Below are 25,531 nucleotides of genomic sequence, written 5' to 3'. Positions count from 1 at the left end.
GACCGCGGTGAAATGGCGAAGATTCGCCGAGTTGGAAACCGCAAAAGAAACAGCGCCCCAGATATTTCCGTTGAAACACTGCCTGCTGCACCGCAGAAATCGCGACCTAGATCATTCACAACAGCCTCTGATTTAACGAAAATGCTAAACAGACAGTCGCTACAATCCACAATATTGTGCTCCACTGAATTATAAGAACATCCTTCAGCTAAGTTGTTGTTGAACTGTATAGTTTTCTATTCATGTGACTAAGCCGATGCTAAGAGGTAAATGTGTTTGTTCTTGTAGATGAGTATTAGATTAGATTAAACAAACATACATCATGCATGACTGTATATAAATATAAATATGTATATGCAGGGTGTCTCCAGAAGGCTACTCGTTGAAAATTGATTTCAATAGCAAAAAAGCAAGCGCCTGCGTGTAATGAATTGCAGTGAATGCGTACACACAATTGAATTACTATATAATTTCAAACAGATATAGCCTTTTTGAAACACCGTGCATGTGTTTAATTCGCCAGAACTTTAGACTTTTCTTTAGTCGGCATGGAAACAGCTAATGTCTCATGTTTCAGAACACTGACTGTAGTGTGTAATTGAAATACGAATTGAGTAATGAACACTCGTCCGCTGATTGTATAAATTAGGAGTTTCGCGAAGTTGTTACCATTGGTAATTTTCAATTTTCACACGGAGAGATGAAAATAGTATAATTATTATGATGAATCTATTTAATCAACAACATTGAAATACTAGTTTCGGATACACACATTAAGTCTGCTTGTGATTGTTGTAATATACATGCAAGGGTGTCCCAAAAAATGTCCCCCTTACTGAAATGAATCTTATATGTTGGGATTTGAATGCATGATCAGTAGTGTGTAAATAGCATAGTTATTAGGCTGAGGTATTCAAATAAAGCGTCTTGATTTCAATTCGGTTTCGCATAATATTAAAGGCAATCATATTCTAACAATGGCTTGATTTCAATAGAGGGGACATTTTTTTGGGACACCCTGTACAGCGATCGTGATCTAAGATGGGGGCGATTTTGCTCGCTGCTATATTTTAATAAAAATTGTTACTTATGCAGTTATTTTTTGTTGTTTTGGTATTTTATGTATTAATTGTTATATCGAATTATATGATGGATATCAAGACATCTGAATCATTAGTCTAGAAGAGCTATTTGATCGAAAACTCGAATGTGATATATCTGTAAGCCACCACTTAGGAGCAAAAGAAAATCTCAACCTAAATCAATTATTGTGAAAATTACTCGACGGGGTAAAATTAAAATAAAGAGATAAGATGTACCTTGCTAAGAAAAAACTAAAAGATCTTGGGACCAAAGAATTGGGATAGCTATACTAGATTGATAATTCGAAAATCTTTATGGTGGAAAGTCGTACAAGTAAAAGAGGGGCTCTATTCAAAGATTCCCTAAAAATAAAAAAATCGGAAGGGTATCAATATCTGTGGACTCCGCAAGGCAAAATTTTAATGCGAAAGGACAGAAGATAAGGCCTTCGTTGGACCTAAGGACCTTAATTCTAACTTAGGAGGTGGCTTGAAATTCTCCTATCTATATATTTAATGTATAGTATTTAAAACACGAGAAGGAACGTTTTATCATATTTAAAACGCGAGGCGCAAACGTGTTGTCGATACTGTTATAACATGACGTAACCTGAATTAGTTATACTAAACAGAATTTTGGTTTACGTTCTTGATGACGATAGCTTTTGATCTTAATCAGCGAACGACACGTACGGAAGATTGCTTACCAAGGCGGAAAATTCCGGTTTAAGAAAAAATATAATACTATTTAGAGCGAAAGCAATTGTTGCGTGCCATAATTAACCCATTCCATTTCACATAAAACACGAAAGAAAGATATTAATTGAAATGGTCAAAATCAGCTGGTAACAATAATGCAAGCAAAGTGATTTGACTTTTCAACATTGACTATTTTTAATGTTGAACTCGCATGCAATTGTTGAAATTCGTGCACGAATTATGGGAGATTATGGACTGTATTTGTGACGTCATGCAACTGTAACATGTGCTTTTACACTTTTTTATAGTTGATGTCGTACAATTGCCGATTTACATGGATTTGCAGAAACAGCTAATGAATGTTCACGAATTTCGAATTTTCGAAATATTTTAGTGAGCGATTGCGTCATATGTTGCTAACGAAACTATATTATTGCAACATTAGCTTTGAGTTTTTTTTATGATGCGAACTTATACTCATTGCCGGTTCCCTTAATGACAGGTCTTAAAATGCCAAATGAATGGCGATCGTCACATGCGGATTTTTTCAAACAGCAATGATGCTCGTTAAAATGAAATTTTACTCATGGTGTTTACGCATACCTTCGAAGAGATTTTTTATTCGGCGCTGGCTGTTTTAAATATATTAGAAATACAATTGTAAATAGTCTTAGAACCATGAAGTTGTTTAGCATGCCGCAAAATATCGTTTATCGCAGACCTGACTGTTTCGTACCGAAATACAGGCGTTTGTTTTCTTTCTTAAACAAGAAGAAATTAAACTGCGTTTAACAACATCCGTTACTGATTAACTTGTTCACTCGACCAAAAGAAAAAATTCAACCGAGAATTGCAAGTGTAAACGCGCCTTATCGCACTCATTCGCCTTACCTGTTTTTAACAGGTTGAATATTCACACGCTCAATATAGAGTCCATTGTTATCAACACCTTCTAATATATAAGCACATTAAAGCCCTGTTTTACACTGCACTCAATTTATTGGCACGGCACTGCTAAAATGAATTCAGGGTACCCGTACCAATTTCATCCGTGCTTTGAATTGATTGCCTAAGCACTTAAAAAAAAGGGGTCAGGGAACTAATTTTAGCCGTATTGTGCCAATAAATTGTGTGTAGCGAAAACGGGGGATTATATATCGATGGCAACGGCTGTCACAAAATAGCAGAATTAATTCTGTTTGCGAAAAATCCCCTGCGATGGTCCATTCCAAGCCAGAACATAAGTGTAATGAAATCATGCATGACTGAATGATAACCGGTTCGTGAGAAAAGTTGGCTTAAATAGCTAATCTCCTTGTGTCCTTAGTTAAAATTTCTGATTGTTTATCGTTCCTAATAAACAAACTTTTTGATCGGACTTTTCTCGCCGCATCTCCAGCTTTAAATTTTTCACCCTTAATCGCTAAGTATGACATGATATCGCCTTCAGGACACCGCGGAAATTGGTATAGACCGCAATTCTCAATTAGATTTGAAGCTTGCACACGGTAAAAACGAACCGTCTGAATTAATGACCATGTGTATACTTTAAGCCTAAGAACTTTTTAAGCTATTAAAAAGGTTTTTCTTTGATAGCGGTACAGAAATACACAATTGCTAACTAGGGATTAGATTTTCGGGTTGAAACGTCTTAAATACCAATTTCTGCGGTGTCTGCCTACAGTCGATCATACAGTCAGAATATGGTGCTTGCATACAAAAAGCTCACTATACGCTCATTAAGTGTGACATTGAAATTTTGTTATTACAGATCAATGAGAAATTTCTTTCTCAGGGCCTGTTTACATGGAGCCGAGTTACCCGGCTAACCGAGTTACTCGGCAGGACCGAGTTCTCGCCTGTTCTATATATTGTATGGATATCTCGGTTGACTGTTCAGTATGGCGCATCCGAGTAACTCGGCGTGCCGAGTTCTCGGCAAACTGTGCCGGGTTCTCGGCAAGGCGAGTTACCCGGTTATACCATGTAAACACTTTGCAACCGGAAACTCGGCTAGGCGAGTAGAATATTCGCCAAACACGCATGCGCGTTTACGTTTCATTTACCACCATTGTAAAAACCTTTTTGAAATTTCGCGCCCTACATAGTGAGTACGTCATGTAATTACAATGTACCGTAACAAATGCCGAGTTACCCGGTTCCATATAAACACAGTACCGTTTTGTCCCGGCAAGGCGAGTAACTCGGTTACCCGGGTAACTCGGCTCCATGTAAACAGGCCCTCAATCGCTAGAAAGATTTAAGATGAAGCACTGATAATCAAGCTGGCCATGGAAACATTATGAGACGATTCCCCACTCAGTGAGTTTGAGGCCATGCATATTGGAAGACAAACTGTTTGATCTTTGGCCAGAATACAGGTGTTTATATACGATGTGAATTCTACAGATTTTAGAAACAGAGAGAAACGGGATGGGCTATTGCAGAATTAGCTAGTAAACTTTCTCAAACAGGTAATATAATTAATAGCACTTGAATAACGGTGTTTAGTCCAGTCCGACGCAACAGCAACAAAAATAACAACACCTCTTCGTCTTCACTTTTATCCATAATTTTGTTTTTGCAATCTGTACGCCATCTTGGATGTTTACTTTCGTATATTACGCATGCGCTGTTAAGACAATCCATAAGCAGAGAGCTTTCAGTTTGCCGCACACGGAAAGATTTCGGCACGCGAGGCAGAAATTATCAAACCAGCTAGACATTTGCCGTGACACGAATGACCAAAGTCGCCGGAAAAATCGCCCGCACACGAGAGCAACTGACTTATGCCAATGGCCACGAATGACTTTTTGCTAAGCACATAGCTCTAGTGTGCGCCGGCCTTTAGAATGCATGCATGTACAGGCGTAAGACATTGTTGAAAAGCTGAATTGGTCAGTTTTCAGAAAAATGAAAACACACAGGAATATCTGTTTCATTATTATTGTTTGAATATTTCAATTGCCTTTTTCTCCCTCTTTGATTTAGCAACGCCTAGGTTATACGTCGCATGTTGGTCGCGACTCGCGAATGCAATTCAAACAATAGGTGATAATTAGATGATCATCTTATTTTCTATTGTTTGAATTGCATTCGACCAGGGCGTCTATAAGATAGGGCGGCGAAACGCACGGATGGCGTGTTGAAACATGTGTGATGCGATTTTAGGACTGGGACGGGGCGGTCGGCGAAAAATTCTCGAACGAAACAATATTTACTTGGTTTTTAACAAGCTCGATTAAAACCACTCAATCTCTGAAACTATTAACGCGATATCTAAAATAAGATTTCTCCTGTGTAATTTATAACTCTTTCTATTAATATTGTGTCTTAAAATTGTTTCTTCAAAAGTTAACTGACCGAATTTGTCAAATTAAAACTACGGATACGCACGGCTACTTGGTCTGTTTTTAGATGTATCATACATATTTTGATTTTTCTCAGTGAGGAAAATCCCCAAAAGCATTATACTTCAAGATTTGGTGTACAGAATATTGACGAACATTTGTAGCAAATTTCACTACACAACGTTTTGAACCTTTTTTGCAATCATTTAGAAGTGAACGTATTCAAACTTTCTACAACAAAATTGTTTTCACGGCTGCGAGGTCGGAAAATATCAACACAAAATCCCGTTAAATTATATAATACTTAGATAACGTTCCGAATTGAAAATATGATATGTTTTTCTTTCGTCATGGCAATGTCGACCTGGCCAAGCTAAAAACAAAACAAGAAATGCTAACTTACTTGCAAGAGCATTAGACCGCGTCGCAACAACGTTTTCGAATTTTCAATATACAAAATTTCCATTAAAAAATTGAAAACCTTGCCATAGCTCCTAAAGCTGGAAAATTTAGAAAATAACTCCCTTGTTCATTAACATCGATTCCACGTGCAAATGGTTGCATAATGTTTTGAACCTTTTTCACAATTTTCTCTGGAAAACGACAACCATAAAACGGAACCATGTTTACAAACTTGTCTTGGTAACCAGCGGACTGGGACGAGTATAAAAAACACGAAGAAACCCTTTCAAGAACAGCAATTAACTCCTTTACGTTGAAATTAACAGTATTTCCAACTGGAAATGACGAATTTGTGCCATCTGTTGCCAGATCAGTGTCATCCAAACTTATAAACACCTCAAGTTCTTCGTCATCTAAGTAACCCGCCGCCATTTTGAAAACAGTTTTTCGAATCTTCATGGGGGGTCCGCACATCACACATGTTTCAACACGCCATCCGTGCGTTTCGCCGCCCTATCTTATAGGCGCCCTGATTCGACGCAACCAAAATGCGACGTACAACCTAGGCCTTATTGTTGGCAAACAACCTAAGGCCTGTTTTCCACTTCAACCGTATCGTAGCGTAACGTACCGTATTTCTTTGTTTCCGACGTATTCGATCAGAAATAATGACTTTAAAACAATGAGATACGCTACGTTTCGAAACGATACGGTTGAACTGGAAAACGGCCTTAACACTCGATTACGAATCGATGATCCTAGCCATAGACTAAAACTTGATTGAGACAAGAGGTTTTAATTAGCTTAAGACCTGCTAGAAAGAGCATTCAGAGCATAACTGCAAAGTTTGGTTGCGGATGCATGTTATAAAGATATAGCATGAGGCCCGACGTGCAGGAAGTGTGGGGGATTGCTACGCCCCCCATGCAGTTTAGGGCGAGTGGTTGGCAAAATATTTAACGACTGTTAGGCATCTAAGATTCGGTTACTTCATCATGATGATGACGTGTCCCTGAATTTTACTCTACACATGGAATACATGCAATTGCCTTCTGAAATCTATTTACTGATAAAAGTACAATCCCTAAAAACCCTCTCTAAAGCATTGTGCTTTAGTGTAGTTGCATGCTCAAGTCGTTGCTCATGATTACGCCCCCGCCCTGCATAAACAGCCAAGGGATTGCAGTAAATGAATCTTGCCTAAAGGCTCTTAGCTTCAAAATTGTTGAATGTGTTCAGTTTTTTCAAATATTCTTACAACTATAATGTGCACGAATTTTAGGAAAAACAATTCTGTAAAGTAACCCGTGCAATTAAGTTTATATCAGCTGCTGCTCCCCCAGCTGATTGCTCTAGTTTTTCAGCGTTCAGACCCTAAGTCGGAGAGGAGCTATTATAGTACACTAACAAAGGGCGCCTTTCACAGCTTGGTCGCATATCAAAGTTCAATTTATTTCTATTGAAATATTTCTCACTTCACTCGTGTTAGTATTGGCTAAATAATTCTGAGAGGCTTAATTGTACCCGAAAATGTTGCATGAGCCATCACACGTTGTCAAACTCAATTTATACCCGCATCGCAGAAATAGAGAAACTTTAACTGATTCGGAATTATAGGAAAAGCAAAACAGTTTAAACGGTATAGCCATAAGCAAGCCATATCCTCATCGAGCAATCCGATTTACATTTTTTTGTTCGGAGGGGATTTTTTTGACTATGGGTTTTTTCCCTTTGTAAGAAGAAAAATTATCGACTGTCATCAAAGTTTTAGCGAATTATGACTGACCTAATGTCCGTTGGTCGGTAATGGTCTTGTGTAATCTACTGATTAAGTGTAACCCCCTCCACAATGTTATTCTTTGGTGCAGTTGAAAAACTCGTTGCTTATGATTATGCCCTGTATGCATGCATGGCCATGCATGAGGCTTTCTCAAGGAATGGCGATAAAATATACGTCCTTCCCCGAGGCTCTTCAATATTGTTAAATGTGTTCAGTTTTTTCTTGATAACTAAGTCGAATGTGCATGAATTTTAGGCCAGAGAAATCTGTAAAAAACCCGTGCAAATTTATCAGCTGCTCAGCTGCCGACTCCCCCAGACTCTCAGTCAGACAGTAGACATTATCTGATAAGGGCATTCACACTTAATTGGTCGCATATTAGAATTTAATTTATCTTCTTTTGAAATACTATTTTCTGTAGAAACTTCACTCATGTCAGTTTTTGTTAATTGATTGAAGCATGCAGCTTTTACTTTGAGCCATCACACGTTGCCAAACTCAATCATTAGTTGTCTATTGATCTAACTTTATAATGGATTTTCGTTGTGGAAACGCAATACGACAAACCCTTTCTTGGAAAGCTAGGTTACCTGCTCTGGATCTGGGCGATGGCCTAGATCCGACTGAATTTACAGCCGCCATTTTATTCAAGTTACAATGTTATACGCGACAGTCTGTAAAATCGCACTGTTATCGCCAACCTTTGAACAACGGAATTTTACTCAACGTGCATGTTTAACTAGTATAACGTACGGTCAAGCGAATTTTTTTACCCACGGCTAGAATGACGAACGAATGATGGCTATTTTATAGAAGCTCTGGACACATGAGAGTTGATTTACATAGCGCAGAAAACAATTGCATGCCCCGCCTTTCAGGTTCTAGTATACAACTGAATTCGTGAAAATAACTAGAATGGAACTCTCTTATCTTTAAATTTTGATGTGTTCGGTTTTGATTTTAAAATCTTTGTAGCTTCTTTTCTCAACATGTTTGTATTCCAAAAAAAAGATTCCAGAATTTAAGCTAGGGCTCAACGATGCCATTACTATTACCCAGGAAATGTAAGCATCCAAGGTCTGTGGGATACTTGTGGTAAGCTGCTCAGAGACAAGTTGCAAAAATTACAGTTTCGTGCAGCGAGGGTCTTAACAGATGCAAGTTATGATACTTCATCAATCGATCTTCTTATATAGCAATCTTTCTTGGGACACACTTGAAACTAGACGGTCTGGTGCCAAGTCAGTATTGATGTACAAGATACTTAATGAACACACTGCGCTGGCTCTTCGGGAGTCTTTTGTGAGAAGAGAAATAGATCATAATTATCACCTCCGAAACTCTGCAACAGTACCTTATCGAGAGTACCTTAAAAAAAGTTTCAAATATAGCGGCGCTATGCTTTGGAATCGGCTCCCAAACGAAGCAAAATCAGCCGAGTCGCTTCGCTTGTTTAAATCAATTGTTGTTGGACACTGAAACGCATCCTACTTATTCATATAATCTATCTATGTGCGAAACTGTGTATGTGTAATTGCATGTCCTGTTTTGTAGTCATATATTAACTGTTTTTTAATATTTAAACACGCCCCTCATGGAAACCAGCCTAGAGTTGAAGGGGCTAGCGCGTTTCTGGGTTTTAAATAAAGTTTTACCTACCTACCTACCTAGGTCATACTTGGGCCGAACCATGGGCATAAAACTGTATACATGGAAAATGGCACTAGGCTGACTGCAAATGAGGTGACAACGAGGAAACAGGATTTTGCATGTTTCACGAAGAAATAGTTTCATCTTTGACTTGTGTTCCACATTTGCGTTTCCAATATTGAATAGCTTCACCTCGGCATCGCGCAGTCTTTAGACCGCGAAATATATTTTAACGTAGACAAATCCTGAAAAAATTACTAGCGTAGCTACGGTGATAGACGCAGTGATTTCGATAATTCCCTCAAATCGCAAAGACAGGGAAACTGTTGATTTTATAGATAAATATCCAGATGACCTTCCAATACAACCAACAATAAAATCAACGGCAGACTGAACGAGTATTAGAAAAGAGCAAACTTTTTTATCAGCTGAGGCGATCTGAGAATCGTAAGTATGGCTACAAGGTTCAGCAAAAATGTGGGGAAAAGTAATAGACAAGTAATGACAATGCATGGTTGAAATCCTGTTAATCTCATACTTACTAGAAGAAAACTTTACCACGAACCAGTGTGTTCTTGGCAAACACGTGTAAAATCCTGTTCATTTTCAGGCAATACATTTTCAGGAAATACTGCAAGATGCATTAAACTGCAGAAACGGGTCCTACTAATAACCGACAACAACCGATAACGTGCTAAGGATTACCGACAGAAAGCTTATAATCATCGATAACGATGTAATAGACGCTAATATTGTGTTACTTCGACTTTTTTTTTACAATAACAGTAATAACTAATAATATTACGAATTTTGGGCCCGTCTTATTGGCTTTTTATGCTTCCGCACGCCATGATTGAAGCAAGTGCTTCCACACTGAAAATTTATAATTGCCTTTAGATGCGATATTATGAATATTTTCGTTATTTTCGGTGCCAAAAAGTTATAATATATATTTACAATTTACATAACTTCATAGGTTATGTTTTATTTTTGAGATAAACCGATTGTCATGGTTTTTAATTTTGTCGTGGGTCGTGTTTTTTCTCGCGACTCGAGGAATAGCAGTTCACGACAATCATAATTATAAGCTTCAAATCTGCTGGAATGATCCTGGTGATTCCCAGGCATTTTTCCAGATATTGGGCGTCCCGGGCAGTCCCGGCAGTCGTCTCAGGCAGTCCCGGGCAGTCGTCTCAGGCAGCCCCGGGCAGTGTTTAGTAGGAGCCGAATTGACTGTTGTCAAATCCACGTTCGCGAAAATGGTGTCAATACTTTTGAGAAAAATTGCCCCTATAGTTTGTGCTATTTTCAATATTTTTTTATTTTTTTATTATTTTCAATAAGTATCAAATTGCTTTTATAATATTATTTCGGAGAGTTGTTTTAATGTGTTTTAGCACTTATATTACATTGTTGTTTTTGTTGATGAGCGACTGGACCGTTTACGTGTTTCAAACGAACTTATCCTGGGATTTTTGTTGCATGATCAACAATTATTCTTCAACATGGTCAACTTTAGTGTGCTAACAAGTCCATTTTAATATAATGAAGTCCGTTTGAATATAATGTCTTCACAGAATACCGCATGGACAGAACATAGACAATTGTATGGTATAGCTAATGAATTGTTAACATTATCAATTATATACATGTTTTGGAGTTCTTAATTGAGCATAATCATAAAAATGATGTGTCTATCATTTCTGCAAGCATCGCATACATGCAAAGGTATGTAGTATGTGGCAATGCTAAAACCTTTTAGAAATGCTCCGTCATACTTAGATCGAGTGTGGATATTCATGAATTGCACAAATCACAAGCCAATTGTTTCTGACATGGACCAATTTTTTAGTGTGTATTACTATGTATCATTCAACATATATCATAATTGTGGAGTTTTGATCAATGCAATAACAATAAAAAATGAATATTTTTCCATTGTTACGAAAAGTTCATTGAGTAAATATTTACAATATAGCTTAACTAAAACATTTCTTTGCAGTGGTTTACTTTTTTCCTTAGTAGACAACATATACCCAATTCCAGTAATTATATATACTGTTTTGTTTATAAAATGGCCTAAAAACTTGCTGAACATGGCTTTTATTTATGTAACAAATATTTTTCAGAAAAGTCACTCCTAATTTGATACATCATTTGTTCTCTCTAGTTATGTAAAATTGAAAAAATATATATCTAACTACAGCTTGCACATTCAAGGGTACAAACAGCCTGATACGGCTGAATTAAATATATACAATGTACGTATTCAGTATGAAAGTACCATTCTGAAAACAACAAAGCAGAAATTTTACCAAATAATAAGTATAGTAATGCATTTTAAATCATATACCAAGTTTTGATATCCGTCACCCGAATGAAATAAAGGAGCCTCGTTTAATATGGAAACTCTTATCACAATTCTTTTGCTCAAATAGATTATATTAAAAGTTACATTAGCAGCACTTTCTATGAAATTAAAAAGTTTGCCACTTCTAATACTTCGATATTTTTAGTGAGAGAGGTGTTCTCTCCACGACAGTCAAGAGGTCTATGAGGTCGCACGTGGAAAAATTGTTTCTGTTCTATTAAATTGTTTGGTTGTGGAGGATTCTTGGGACTAAGTGCTTCGACCCGCTTTTAAAGTATGGCAGACCTGGATGTATTTAATATGGCTTTGTATAATTATGGTCTAGAATTTGCTTCTATTAATCTATTTAGCATTTTCAGATTTAGATTATTTATCAATACTATTTTCCCACAATTAACATTACATAAATCATGCAGTCATTCTTTCATTGAAGAGTGAAAATAAAATGCCTGATCTTAGCCAAAAAAGAGCTATTGACAAATTCAAAAACAATTGTATATGTAGAATACTAGTTCATATCACTTTGTTATGGCCTTTGCCAAAATTATTAAAGCTCAGCTAAAAATTTCAGCTTGATACACATACATACTGAAGGATACAGGGTTCAATAAAATGGTACAAATGCCTAGTGCAAGGATCTTATAACTAGATGTTGAAATATATAAATTTTGGCACACAAAAATGAAAAAGATTGCAAAACAACTGCATTTATAAATTACGTATTAAAAATTAATTAATTGATGTAAAAAAACTCTGATGCAATATTATAAGCGTGAAGCTCGGAAAAAATAGATGTTTTATGTACATCTCCTTTGCCAGTAGCATAGGCAGCCCGGTCAATGCGCGCACCGTATACTACTTTATGTATATAATTAAACCTAAGGCTGGTAACTCTCTCGCAAAAAAAAAAATGCATGTATACATTGATACCAACGCTTGAAACTCAAAAATTACCCTAGTTTCTTGAAAAAAATTACATACAAAACACCTTGGATATCTTCACTAAATTTATCTGTCGTTTTTAGACTTGAAAACAACTTAAAAATGCTTACATTTTGCAAATAGAAACTGTATTTCTATCGAAATTTTGTTAAACAGAGTCAGGATGCAATTTACTGGACAAACGTCTTCATCGAAAAAATCATAGGCAAATTTCAGATTGGATGTTGAAATTACGGAAAATCACGAAGTCATTTTCTCCTCATTGAGTTGGCATATGGTAAACATGGACTGGACTGGACTCGACTAGTAAAGGTGGACTGGACTAATTAGTAAAAGGTGGACTGGACCGATAAAGCCCCGATTAGTAAAAGGTGGACTTGGACTGGACTCATTGGTAAAAGGTGGACTGGACTTGTTAGTAAAAGGTGGACTCTAACCGGAAGGACTTGAAACACGGTTCCGGAAATGAATATGTAAACCATAGGTAATGAATAGGTAAACACTAAAGAGTATCAAAACACTATTATATAGGCATTAAATATTTTATGTTTTTGTACCATTGTACACAAAACAAATACTTTATTTTGGTTATTTTGCCGTCAATCCGTATAATGATTATTCTTATGTTAACGTTGAGCAACTCTTCTAACATCAATTAATATTAAAACTCTCTACTCGGGACTTTCGAATAAGGAGCTAAACATATCAGTCAAATCCTTTAATAAATGGTCGTTATATCCATCGTCGGCTCTACGATTTCATACGAAGAGTAGATATATAAAGAGGGTTCACTCTTCGAAATTCCAATACTTTATCGTCAAATAGTAGAATATCCACCCTTTGGTTATATCCATTCTGGGCATACCGGTATAACAACAATAAGAACTAAGAAATTGCGAAGTACAGGTATTTTTCATAGGCTGTGATGCTACAAACTATTAAATAAACATATGCATTTATAAAAAAAACTTCACAGGTATTAATAGCTACATCGGATTCTTGATGCGTTCAAGAAAAAGTTTAGTCTGTTCGTGTTCGCTATATTTACTGAAATGACGCGCTATATATTTTGCGTGAAGGAACTGGATGCTAGTCAGAGCGAATGTTCAGTGGAATTTGGTGAAAGTTTCACGGCGGCGGCGGCAGTAGGGTCATAGTAACAATAGCGTACAAATGAAATCAGTCGCGCATAACAAGAATAATATATGAATATACCACAGCCCCCAATTAAGCTTCCATAGCTACGGCCCTGTGCTTCTAAAACTCTCGTGTGATGCATATAGATTAAAGAAATTGCCAAATTGCTTTGGTGTAACCCACAGCGCAACGCGCTGAGAATTTTTAGACAACACACAGTACGAATTTCGTTTCAATTTCAAAAATTCAGAGGAATAAAATCACAAAACGCTACTACACAAACTGAGAAACACAATGCAGAGCGAATGCGCTATTTTCTATATTTTACCCTAATTTTTCCCTCTTGGCAATCAGATGTATAGTCTCATTTTTCCCTTCGGAATCTTTTGTCTGCCAATGAGAGCACTCGGGCCCAACCTCTCCTTCCTCGATACTGGAATGGCCATTTTTTGTAGTCTCTGATTCTTTTAGTGCTGCTACTCCGAGCGTTGGTGCCATTGAGCGTAAAAATCCTTTGCTTAAAGTAGGGATCTTCATAGCGCCTAAACGTTTCTTGTGTATTTCAGTGTTTTCCAGTTCGTTTGAGCTGATTTTTTCAGTCTTGTAATCTCTGAAAAATTCGGGAATATTTATTTCAATTTTGGCTTGTATAGTTTGAATTCTTCAGACACAGCCTGCACAAAAACTTCGTAGAAAAAATATTTTTGAGATAAAAACTTTTTAGTGGTTCATTCAAAAAACGGTTTGCTATTTTAAGACGTCAACTCGCAGACAAAGTAATTGTTTGTCTTTGAATGATGTTTCATTTATTCATCACAACAGGAAATAATAAGTAATGTCACCATGAGAATCAGATTTAAAAATAGGCAGTAGGCATAGGCTATGTGGATCTCGAGTTATAAAAGTAATAATGCCTTTAGAAATGTATTGCTTTCACAGTCAAAATATTAGCATAGTGGGACAAATCGTCAGGCTAACTACACTATATATAGTGTTAATAGGTATAAACTTCGTGCATTTTAGGCATGTACTGTCAAATCATTTTTATGCGCATGCTGTTTTTATTAATTGGTTTTTAAAACAAGTTCTCGCAGGATGGTATGAAATGCCACAATGACAAACTAATCATTTCTGTTTTTCTCAATCATTAATTCATTAATTTATCATGTTTCTGCTGGCTGAGCCCGTTTAACTTACTTTGTATGAGTGTCTTACAGGGAGATGTTGTGAGATACATGTCTCACTACTGAAAACATCAATTTAGTAAATTCAAATTTTTTAGTTTCTAAAAACTGAAAAATTTTTTTACCAAATTCTAAAGAGAGTTTGCTTTGGTAAAAACTATTCGGCAATTCTTTTGAAGGTGGTGATATTTTCAACCTTGAGAGCCAAAGAATGCAATCAAAACTCCTCCTATAGCCGGAAATTGCAGTGTTTGCCGTTGATTACAGAAGATATATGCCTGTTAAAGTGCTTTTTAAAAAAATTACAACATATACTCGTACCTTTTCACTTGATTTTGTCTTGCTTCGTCTGTATATTTATCAAGCCGTTGTAATCTTTCAACAGCAACGTCTGAAAGTAAGGTTTCCATAGCCGGAAATTCGTCCAGAACAGCTTTGAAGTCAGAGGAGGTTAATGAATAAAGATCTAACATCGTCGCTGCCCGGCATGTTGCGGTTCGACGACCATCTTCTCGAAGTAACGATATTTCTATATGTTGATTTGAAAATATTAGTCTCGATCATTCATAACCTCTCCTATATAAGCATATTCTGAATGCAATGAGCTTAGATTGATATAGCTATATAGATATATATACGAAAGCTACGCGAAATTAGTCAGACCATCAAACATCGTGACTATATATCTACTCAAAATTAGGAACTCTTTTCACGAAAACCCGAGGCTATTCTAGAGTTATCATAAGGCAGTCTTCCATTATCGATCAACTCAAACTCCAGTAATCCCCTACAAGGACAAGTTGGCAAAAACGCCTTCAGATAAAGCTGAACTTTTCAACTCTTATTTCTCCTCTGTGTTTCAACCTACAAGACCCAATCAAGCCTCCCTGAGCAAATGTCGCTTCGATCCATACGAAAGATTCGAAGGAGCCATCGGAAAACCATCGGCCCATATCATTTTTGTCAATCGTCATTAAAATCTTGGAACGTAGTGTCACTTGTGTGTACTTTAGACTTCGCGATCACATTCTGCATCACATTTGCCAAGCTCAACATGGTTTTCTTCGAAAACGCTCGTGTGTGACTCAAATACTATCAGTATTCCACACAATTGGACATCATCTAGATAAGAATACTTAAACCGACGTCTTGTATCTCGATTTTGCCAAGGCTTTCGACTCAGTGGATCATGCAATCGTTCTCGACAAACTACGTTGTTACGGTGTATCGGGGTCAGTTTTAGGTTTGTTCAAAGATGGTGGGACTCAGAGAGTCATTGTAGATAGTGTAGCTTCGACATGGTCACCATGCAGTCACTTCTGGAGTACCTCAAGGAAGTATTCTCGGTCCGTTATTATTTCTCATCTTCATTAATGATCTTCCCGATGTTGTGCAAAATGGCACTTAAACAGCCCTGCATATGCTGACGATGCTAAGTTGCACAAATCAATTACCTCTGCCGATGACTGCAAATCTTTACAACAGTCCTTGACCAATTTGAATTGCTGGAGTATACAAAACAAAATCCGTTGCAATGCTTCCAAGTGCAAGGTACTCACCATTACACGCAAAGAAACTCCTGCAACTTATGATTACAAACTGGGAACAGAAAGTCAGACTCGAGGTAAGGCCTAACTGTGAAAAGGATCTTGGTATCATCACTTCTTCCAGGCATTCATGGGATTTTCACATCAACTCTGTCATCTCCAAGACCAACAAAACGTTAGGTGTACTGTATCGAACATGGACTCAACTTACAGATATGAAAGTCAGGCGAACTCTATATTAGGCTCACGTGAAATCGCAATTATGCTCCGCAACGGAGGTTTATTGCTACGCAAGGAAATAACATCCAACTCTCAAAGCAGCTTGAAAGAGTCCAACGTTGGGCAACGAGATGGATAATGATGAGCAAAAGAGAAGAGTTGAGTTACAAAGAACGTCTGTCAGCCTTGGGACTTCTACCACTAACCTTCCATAGGGAGATTAAAGTTTGGTGTTTTTGAACAAGGCTTTGTTTGGTTATGTCAACGTCGATGTCAGTAACTATGTTTCGTTTGTTAGTCACGGTCGAACTTGGCTTAGTAACACTCAAATTTGTAGAAGAAGCACTTTTTAATCTTCCTATATATACTACAATCGTGTCGTCAAAGTGTGGAACATTTTATGTAAAGATGTTTGTTTGGACACTGCATGTCTCTAGTCCTAGTTCTTTTAAATGTTTAGTTAAACGTATATACTCTAGATATTAGTGAGCTTAAGCAAGTGACGTTTTTGACAACACGTACGTTAACCGGAAGTAAAGTTTCTGTTTTTCACCAATCACAATCCTTGACCCAGTCTTTTCACGTTACTCATGCCGTTTGTGTTGTCAAAAACGTCACATGCTTAAGCTCACTATTGTTGATTCTGTTCTTGTTTAGAGATTGTTCGTGTCATAGGACGTAAAAACTGTAGTGTACTAGATTGCACAGTTTTGCATGTGTGTAACGTTATTTAAAATAGTTTTCGTAAAGTCTAGGAAGGTATTTTGCATGGTTCTTCGAGTTCCGTTTATACCTTGCCCATGTATTTTGGGTTTACTTCGTTCACAGTTTAATTGAATTTTTTTTGTGTGTGTTTTTTTTCCTTTTGAAAAAATATGTGTACTTGACCCTAATATAATTGATAATAATAACAATATATTTCATTTTCCCAATATAAATTAGTTGCAAAGAAGTCGGAAAGGAATCGAAGTCGGAAAATCAAATTTTACAAAGGCCTGATTGCTATTGACCCAAACCATGTCACCCGTGACATACATTGTAGCCTACCGTAAAAAATATAGCTATACATCTTTGAATACGTACGGTAGCCCGTTCAGGACATACAGTCAACTACAGTCATACGTAAAAAATAAACATTTCCTTGAATCATGATCAAATACCCATTGCAAAATAACGCAGCTGTGAATAAAAAGAGCTGCAATATGCTGCTGCAAAACTAAATCATCTGCAATTTAAATATTTTGCAATTATGCATGCAGCAAACATAATTAAATATGCGTTACATACAACGCTGGAAGTTAATAAAAGCGTTGCTGCAAATAAAGAACGCTAAATGTTTACATGAAGTACAGATAAGTTTACGAAACATATAGTTTACTGATGTCTGATGTTTATCTGTATCAGTACTTTATGAAATGCAGGTAAAGAATACAGGAAAGCTAAAGAAAACAAAACATTTATTATTTCCGAATAGTTTAGGCAGAGTTGTGAGGATGTATTGTTATACTGCTGGGAAAAAAAATCCCGAATTGGCAAAGTTTTGCTGCAGCTGTGGGAAAGAACAGCCGACTATTAAAATTATAATGTATTAATAACATCGCTACGTGGAAATCCAGTAGTCCTTCATCCTCTACTTCCATTGTAGCAATACATTTTTAAAATGTATTTATTATTCATAATTTTTAAAGTCGTTTCACGTATTTTTGTATTTTCACGCGTCTTTTTGTTAATCTCAATTTTAATTCTTAATCCCCCCCCCTCTTATTCGTGAACGTTTTTGTGTGGTTTTCTGACTTGAAAATTCTTCAAAGTTGTCATACATATCTATTACCCAAGAAGAGTTGCCATCCTTTCCATATACACTGACGGTCAAAAAGAACTGCTCAAAACAAGTTAAAATGCTCTCAAATGAACGTAACTGTCCCTCTAACAATATATACGAGCAAATATAGACCAGATTACATGCTAAGCTATATGAAATATTAATATTTTGTTGCCTGCCTCGTACCCAGGCGCTTTAGTAGAAAAACATATAACGATTATTATATAGAGGTCAGCTGAGAAAAAACGTGCGCGCGGGGGTGTTTGGGGAGCTTTGTTTAGCGGGGAAGCTTCCTTTGTCAAAAACACTCCCAAGCACCAATGCGCGCTCACGTTTTTAAGCTGACCTCTATATAACAGCTGAATGCAACGTTATGTTTTTCTACTAAAGCGCCTGGGTACGAGGCAGGCAACGCATTTTGCTCACAGCAACGCAAATGTACGCGAAATGTAATATTTTATGAGACAAAAATGAATATTTGATTCAAGCCAATGTTTATTTTTAATGTATGACTTATTGTTGACTGTATGTCTCGCACAGGCCACCATCAGTGGACTGTAATAAAACCTGGAACGCTAATTTGGCCGCCATCTTCGAAGCAAAATTTGAAAGCAGTCTATGAACTTTTGAGACAAACGTAGAGAGTGTGTAATTATCTAAGAGTGTCTAGAACTATGTAAAATACAAGCATTCAAACGTTTAAAAAAATTGAACGAGAAACGGAGTCGAAAACTCATCTTTTTCTGCTTCAATTTTTGGCTTCAACCAAATATAGCGTTGAACTATAGGTTCAGGGTTTTATTGCAGTTCACTGGCCACCATAAATACCTCCAAAATGTGAGCCATCCGTAAGGCTAGTCGCAACAAACCCATCTGTCGTTAAAATATCAACAATGCCTCGCACGATGAAATACATTCTATCTCCTTTACTTCCTCTTTTGAATATGAAATCACCAGGAAGGAAAACTTCAAATTTTAGTAACGTCACACAGAGTGTAACAAATTCTTCATTAGCGTCGTCAAAGAACGGTACTGAGGTGAGCAAAGATCGAGCGTTGTGTAGTTGAATTTCCTTTCGAAAGAAAAAGTAATTTTCAAGACTAGTATATTTACCGCGAATATGAGACGAACCATACATAAGAGCTTTAATTGCAGAAGATGCGTCCGACACTGAAAAGACGTTCAAACGGAGTCAAACCGTTGAGGACCATCATGAAAACTACTGGTTTACCAATAATGGTGTTTTTACCCTCGGTAAATAAAGTATTTTGACTTTGACTTTGACTTAAGCCATTCAAAGAAATAATCGAAATTTTCTATCTAATTTGTTAAGTAGTGATCATGATCGCCAAGTATGAAATTTTGGTGCCCATACCTCTCGCAATGGATACGATAGTTCCCTCAAAATGGCGTCTTCGTCAAACAGTTTATGATGATATCGATGTTCGTAAAAATCCTGAACACGACGTCTGATTTGTAATGGCAGCTTACGATAACGCATGTATTCCCCAACTTGGTTTAACTATAATGACAATTTATTATGATTTTATTGATGAACTATAATAATATAATGTTTTAATAATAAACTAATTTTACAATGTTAACTGAAGTTATGCCCACTTTGTACTATATCGCCTGGAACTGGACAATCCTCGCCATGATAGTTATGTCATTACGTCTTTATTCACTTTGCGTGTAAATGGGCGCACATACAGGTAACTTTTTTCCCCGCTACAAAGCGTGAGAACTATTTTTCATGTTTTTTATATAATTGAGAGCAACCGTAACTTCAACAAAAAAATGCAAATATTTCTCCGCAAGCGGCTTGGTAACATCTTTATTCATTTGAATTATTCGAGTATATTACATAGTTTTCGTTTGCGGTTTCATTTGTTTGATATGTTTTGCAAAAAATGCAATAAAATTGTGTTCGGTGATAAAATTTAAAAATATCAACTGACGATTTTTTGCAAACATCCTTTATTATGCACCGCTACAGGTCTGGAGTGCCCTTCCACCAAAATATGCCCCTCTTTTCCCTCGCATCGGTCTGGCGACCCTTTGTATAATTATATATGCATCATAACTTGTGTATGTTTTTTAATTTTGCTTTTTGCCAATGTGTGTTAACACTGACAAATGTGCATGAAAACGGATTAAAAAAACGTATGTCTTACATTACCTTTTCCTTATACAATCTCCCTGAAGAATCTATTGACATAATTAGTGTAGACATGATGCCAATAAATACAGCGTAGAATGTTGCGCCAATGGTCATACTACACAGTGTTACCCACAGTTCAGTGATATTGTTCGGTGGAAAACGACCATAACCAATGCAAAGCATGTGTGACATGGCATTGAAGAGAGACCAACTGTACTGATCGAATTTTGGCTTATACTGAAATTATAGATAGTGATTAATTAGCGAGATTGATTGGCGAGATAACTTTGTTGATATACTACAGTACAGTTCTCTTAGAAAAGAACTAAAATAAGTTGGCGGAGAGAAGTAAAGAGAAGTCTGAAAGTCGGTCCCACATGAATCATTGCATGCATGCATGATCGGTCCTGTTATTCAATGAAAAGCGCTGAAGGGCTGAAGGAGAAACACGTGTTTCAGAGAATGTCTCCTTCTTCTAATGTATGCATGCACGCCATCAATATTTCATTCAGTATACGTATGTGCAAATGCAATTGAAAAGGCATTTAAATTTTAACAATAGTTTGATTTCTAAAGGTCTCCTTTTTTATATACACCCTGTACAGGGTGAGTCAAAAAAACCTGACACCTTTGAAATTCAAATTAGCTGCAATGTGTCTGTAATAGGCTGTAATGAGACAGAAGTTGCCTAAAATATCTTATGGGTATACGAACCATATCAAATAAGTGAACAGAACATAAAGTTTGTTCCCTTTGCGAGTTAAAATGCATTCTAAGCTATGTAATAAAAAAGAACGTGGAATTAGTTCAATTGGTTTAAACACTTTCGCATTAATTAACCACGTCTTGTTGATTGTACACAATACTGTCAATAGGAATTGTCAAATTCCAGCCATAAGTTCGCGGCTAATTTGAATTTCAAAGGTGTCAGTTTTTTTTTACTCACCCTGTATAGTGATTAATTACCTTTAATCCATTAATAACTACCCAGCTATTATCAGGAAAACCCATGAGCCGCGGAATTAGGAACTGAACACAACCATTCCAATGGGACAACAGCAACATACAACCAATCAATTTAATGATCCGCATTTGGCCGCTTTGAATGTTTAGCAACTAGATTTGAGAATGAAATTTGTTAAGGCTATAGGAAGACAGATTGTCTTCGCGTGTGTGTAAGACCGCACTATACTGTATATGCATGGTGAGCCCCTCCAAGAAACCATTAAATATTTTAGACATTGGCTCGCTTGCGATTTTTGCTGAATATAGGACTTTTATCATTTTCTGTCAGTGGATATATTTATCGTTTTAAAATCTATTTTGTGCATTTTAAAAAGCCATTTTGTGCATGGTTGTCGGAGTATTGTAAAAGGGAATAATATGCGAATGCCATTATTTTATTGTTCACTTTATATCATTTTTTCAAAACCAATATAGCCAACAAAACAAACCATACCTCCTCGAGTTCTTTTATATACCTCACAATACGAGATACCCTGAGGAGTTTTAAAAGGCTAAGCAACTTGGTCAGCTTTAGGATGCGCAGGATTCTGGATGCTTGAAGTATCCCGCTATCTGCACTCCCGGCCGAACTCGACGAGGCAATGATATAAACATAATCAAAAGGAAGGGAGGACAGACAATCTATAACAAACCAGCCGCGGAGATATCGTTGACGAATAACCTTCTTATCCAGAATAACCTCTTCCTGTCGATCGAAATCAATGACGCCCGTTTTGAAGTTCAGGAGGATATCAAGTATGAACACTGCATCAGACACGCAGTTGAGTGCAAGCCATCCTGGCGATAAGTCTTGGTCGACGAAGGCAATGCTGACAGGCAAAAGAAGCACATGGGTTGTAATTAATATTACCATAATTATATCCCAATACCAGCGGAATGTGCTGAACGGGTGAATAACACCGTCGCCCTTCTGTGCTTGGCGCCTCTGCTCCATAACCACGGCGGCTTTGTTGCCGTAGAGTTTTAAGGCGAGCTTATTATCGGTGCTCACTTTAAACATGTTCTTGGCCCGGGCGCTGCTGCTAGAAAACCAGTTCGTCCCAGTTTCACTCAAGCCTACGTCCATCATTTTTTCCGTCTTCACCACGAAATCTTCCAATGTCTGGCGTTTTTCCGTGGCTCTGTTGCTTGGTTTCTCCTTGGAAATATTGTTTTCGTCTGCAATACAACAGTATAAACATTATGGTATAATTTGGTATTTACATGTACGTGACAGTTTTATGAACCGAAAATTGAGGCGAGTGTACATCTATAATTACTGCATGATTATTAATAATTTATATATATATATATATATATATATATATATATATATATATATATATATATATATATATATATATATATATATATATATACACCTATTTGCAAAAACGTTGGCCGCAAATAGATAGATAGATAGATACTCGAAGTCTAATTAGAATTGTATATGAATACATTTGCATGGGATTTCAATCATATTACACAACATATGCAATTCTAATTAGATTTCGGGTATCTATCTATATATCTATTTGCGGCCAACGTTTTTGCAAACGGGTGTATATATATATATTATATTATATAATTATATATATATATATTATTTATATATATATATATATATATATACAGTCGTTATCAAAAGGATGTCCCGATCAATACATATAGAAATATATAAATATCAATCACGTGACCATTAAACATGGCTTATTTTGACACTTATCACTTGTTTCTTTATTATTACAATATTGTTCACCTTACTATGACATTTCCGAAATTTTTACGACAGATTTCCAACAATTTCTCATAAAATTAACGTATGTAGTAAAATCACGTGACCGATATTTACGTATTTATATATATTTCCATATGACAACCTTTTTGATAACGACTGTATATATATATATATATATATATATATATATATATATATATATATATATATATATATATATATATATTAATCATATATATTAATCATATATATATAAGAACTGTGGCCTTAACTACAGGGTGTATCAAAAAAAAGGAGACCTTTAGAAATCAAGCTATTGTTAAAATTTGAATGCTTTTTCAATTGCTTTTGCACATATGCTAAACCGTAGTGCGTGAAATATTGATGGCATGCATGCATACATTAGAAAAAGGAGACCTTTAGAAAATGAATTGACGTTTGTACACAAGATTGTCTTCTGCTCCTGGGAATTTGAAAATAACTTTAATAGCATAAGGAACACAGATTCACTTGACATTTCGATCCGGATTGAAAATTACTGATAAATTGAACATCAAAAAAACTGAATGTCATGGACCATGACCTCCAACGTGGCCTCCATTTCTCTCAACACAAACTACCGTACGCTTGTGCATATCGCGAACTGCTTTTCTGATGACGGCAGGCTGGGTATAAGTTAAGACTACAAAAACTCTTTGCTCCGAAGTCAGTTGAACCATTTTTGTTCTGGTAGTGTGCTTAGTCATTTGAATATTTTTGGGTCGTTATTTTTCCTTATGCTATTAAAGTTATTTTCAAATTCCCAGGAGCAGACAATCTTGTGTCAATTCATTTTCTAATGTATGCATGCATGCCATCAATATTTAGCGCACTACGGTTCAGCATTTGTGCAAATGCAATTGAAAAGGCATTCAAATTTTAACAATAGCTTGATTTCTAAAGGTCTCCTTTTTTTTGATACACCCTGTATACAGTACAGGTGTCCCAAAAAAACCCGAAAACTATTGAAATCACTCATTGTTAAAATTTGAATGCCGTGTTAACGAATTTCAGCCCGTGGGGATTTAATGCAACTTATAAAATGCTAAATGCTTTGTGTTGCTAGAGAAAGGGGACATGTCGAAGGTCATGGTCCTTGAGATGCACATTTAAATAATGTTATCCATATTTGTAAATTGTAAATATTGTTAATAAATATCATTTTTGCGAACAAGCAAATTTTACTGCATCATATATGCTTGCGTAAAAATGAGTATGGTAAACATTTATACACCTGTGGGTCCCAACAGAGTGCTTAGGCATTCAAACTCTAACAATTGCATTGTTATGTGTGATTTCAATAGTTTTCGTTTTTTTTGGGACACCCTGTACAGGGTGAGTAAAAAAACCTGACACCTTTGAAATTCAAATTAGCTGCAATGTTTCTGTAATAGGCTGTAATGAGACAGAAGTTGCCTAAAATATACGAAGCATATCAAGTAAGTGAACCCATTAACTAAGTAGAGCATAAAGTTTTTCCCTTTGGGAGTTAAAATGCATTCTAAGCTCTTCCGTTAAAAAGAGCGTTGAATTAGTTCAATTGGTTTAAACACTTTCGCATTAATTAACCACGTCTTGTTGATTGTACACAATGGGAATTGTCAAATTCCAGCCATAAGTTCGCGGCTAATTTGAATTTCAAAGGTGTCAGTTTTTTTTATTCACCCTGTATAACGATACACGGTCCAGCTTGACTTTAAAGCCGCTCTTTTAAGATAGGAACAAATGAAATTGCAAATATAGTTATAATGATAAAACTGAATCGTATGTAAAAAAAGCCATCGACCGATTTAAATACGATGTAAATTAGCCAAAAAATAGTTCCACAAATTTGCACGAAAAAGAGAATTTGCATAACAAAGATAACATTTTCTTCTTCTTTCCAATCTGCCACGAACCCATGTTCCTGATTTGGTTTAAAATTAGCTAAACGAAGGTCTGTGTCTTTGAAGAGCACCAGGCCTTTAGAAGTAAGTAATAAAGAATCATTCAAACCTGCCGAGACTGATTTCCTTTTTCGTGTTTCCATGCTGCGAACCGTTTCGGCCGCAAGTTCCTGTTTTTCAGACAACTCGTAGTTCAATAACTGCACCTCAGAAAGCCTGATGGCGGCGCTAGAGCAGCTGCATGGCATAATCAGTTGACATTTCGTGCAACGAAGATTACCATCGACATGTACACGTTGGTCAGGAAGAACTTTTACTGGGACAGACACAGGAGCCACTTTTCCATTCATTGTTAGTATTTTTTTAGTATTTTTTTATTACTTATCTTTCCATAATATTAATTCTGTAAATTGAGGGGCACTGTTATTCCACCTCAATGTGAGAACGCCAAGTGAGCGTGCGAAGCTGTTTTTCGTCAAAGGTCGCGTGACGTCACAATTATTCAATTTTTTTA

General features: G+C 36.4%; 1 protein-coding gene across 1 annotated transcript; it reads right to left on the bottom strand.

Annotated features, from left to right (window-relative positions):
- Window positions 1–14,899: 14,899 nt before the first annotated feature.
- On the bottom strand, window positions 14,900–22,444 carry LOC114524181 (potassium/sodium hyperpolarization-activated cyclic nucleotide-gated channel 2-like). Its single transcript, XM_028545309.1, has 6 exons — window positions 21,809–22,444; window positions 21,316–21,465; window positions 20,368–20,586; window positions 19,561–19,707; window positions 19,014–19,257; window positions 14,900–15,126 (listed from the first exon to the last, which is right to left on the bottom strand). The coding sequence occupies exons 1-6, from the start codon at window positions 22,442–22,444 to the stop codon at window positions 14,900–14,902; spliced, it is 1,623 nt and encodes a 540-aa protein (XP_028401110.1).
- Window positions 22,445–25,531: the final 3,087 nt, after the last annotated feature.

The sequence above is a fragment of the Dendronephthya gigantea genome, unplaced genomic scaffold (assembly GCF_004324835.1).
Source record: "Dendronephthya gigantea isolate DGI-Jeju-01 unplaced genomic scaffold, DenGig_1.0 000030F, whole genome shotgun sequence".
NCBI classification, from domain to species: domain Eukaryota; kingdom Metazoa; phylum Cnidaria; class Anthozoa; order Malacalcyonacea; family Nephtheidae; genus Dendronephthya; species Dendronephthya gigantea.
Note: the sequence above shows the minus strand (reverse complement) of the source record. Positions and strands in the feature narration are given on the sequence as shown.

What these genes read in the sequence shown, in the direction of transcription:
- LOC114524181 (XM_028545309.1), bottom strand. Translation starts at nt 22,444, where the DNA reads ATGATGGACGTAGGCTTGAGTGAAACTGGGACGAACTGGTTTTCTAGC. An exon ending in GGAGATTGTATAAGGAAAAG is followed by an intron (nt 19,708 to 20,367) that starts GTAATGTAAGAC and finishes TTGTCATTATAG; the next exon opens with TTAAACCAAGTTGGGGAATA. An exon ending in TATCGTATCCATTGCGAGAG is followed by an intron (nt 19,258 to 19,560) that starts GTATGGGCACCA and finishes TTCTTTCGAAAG; the next exon opens with GAAATTCAACTACACAACGC.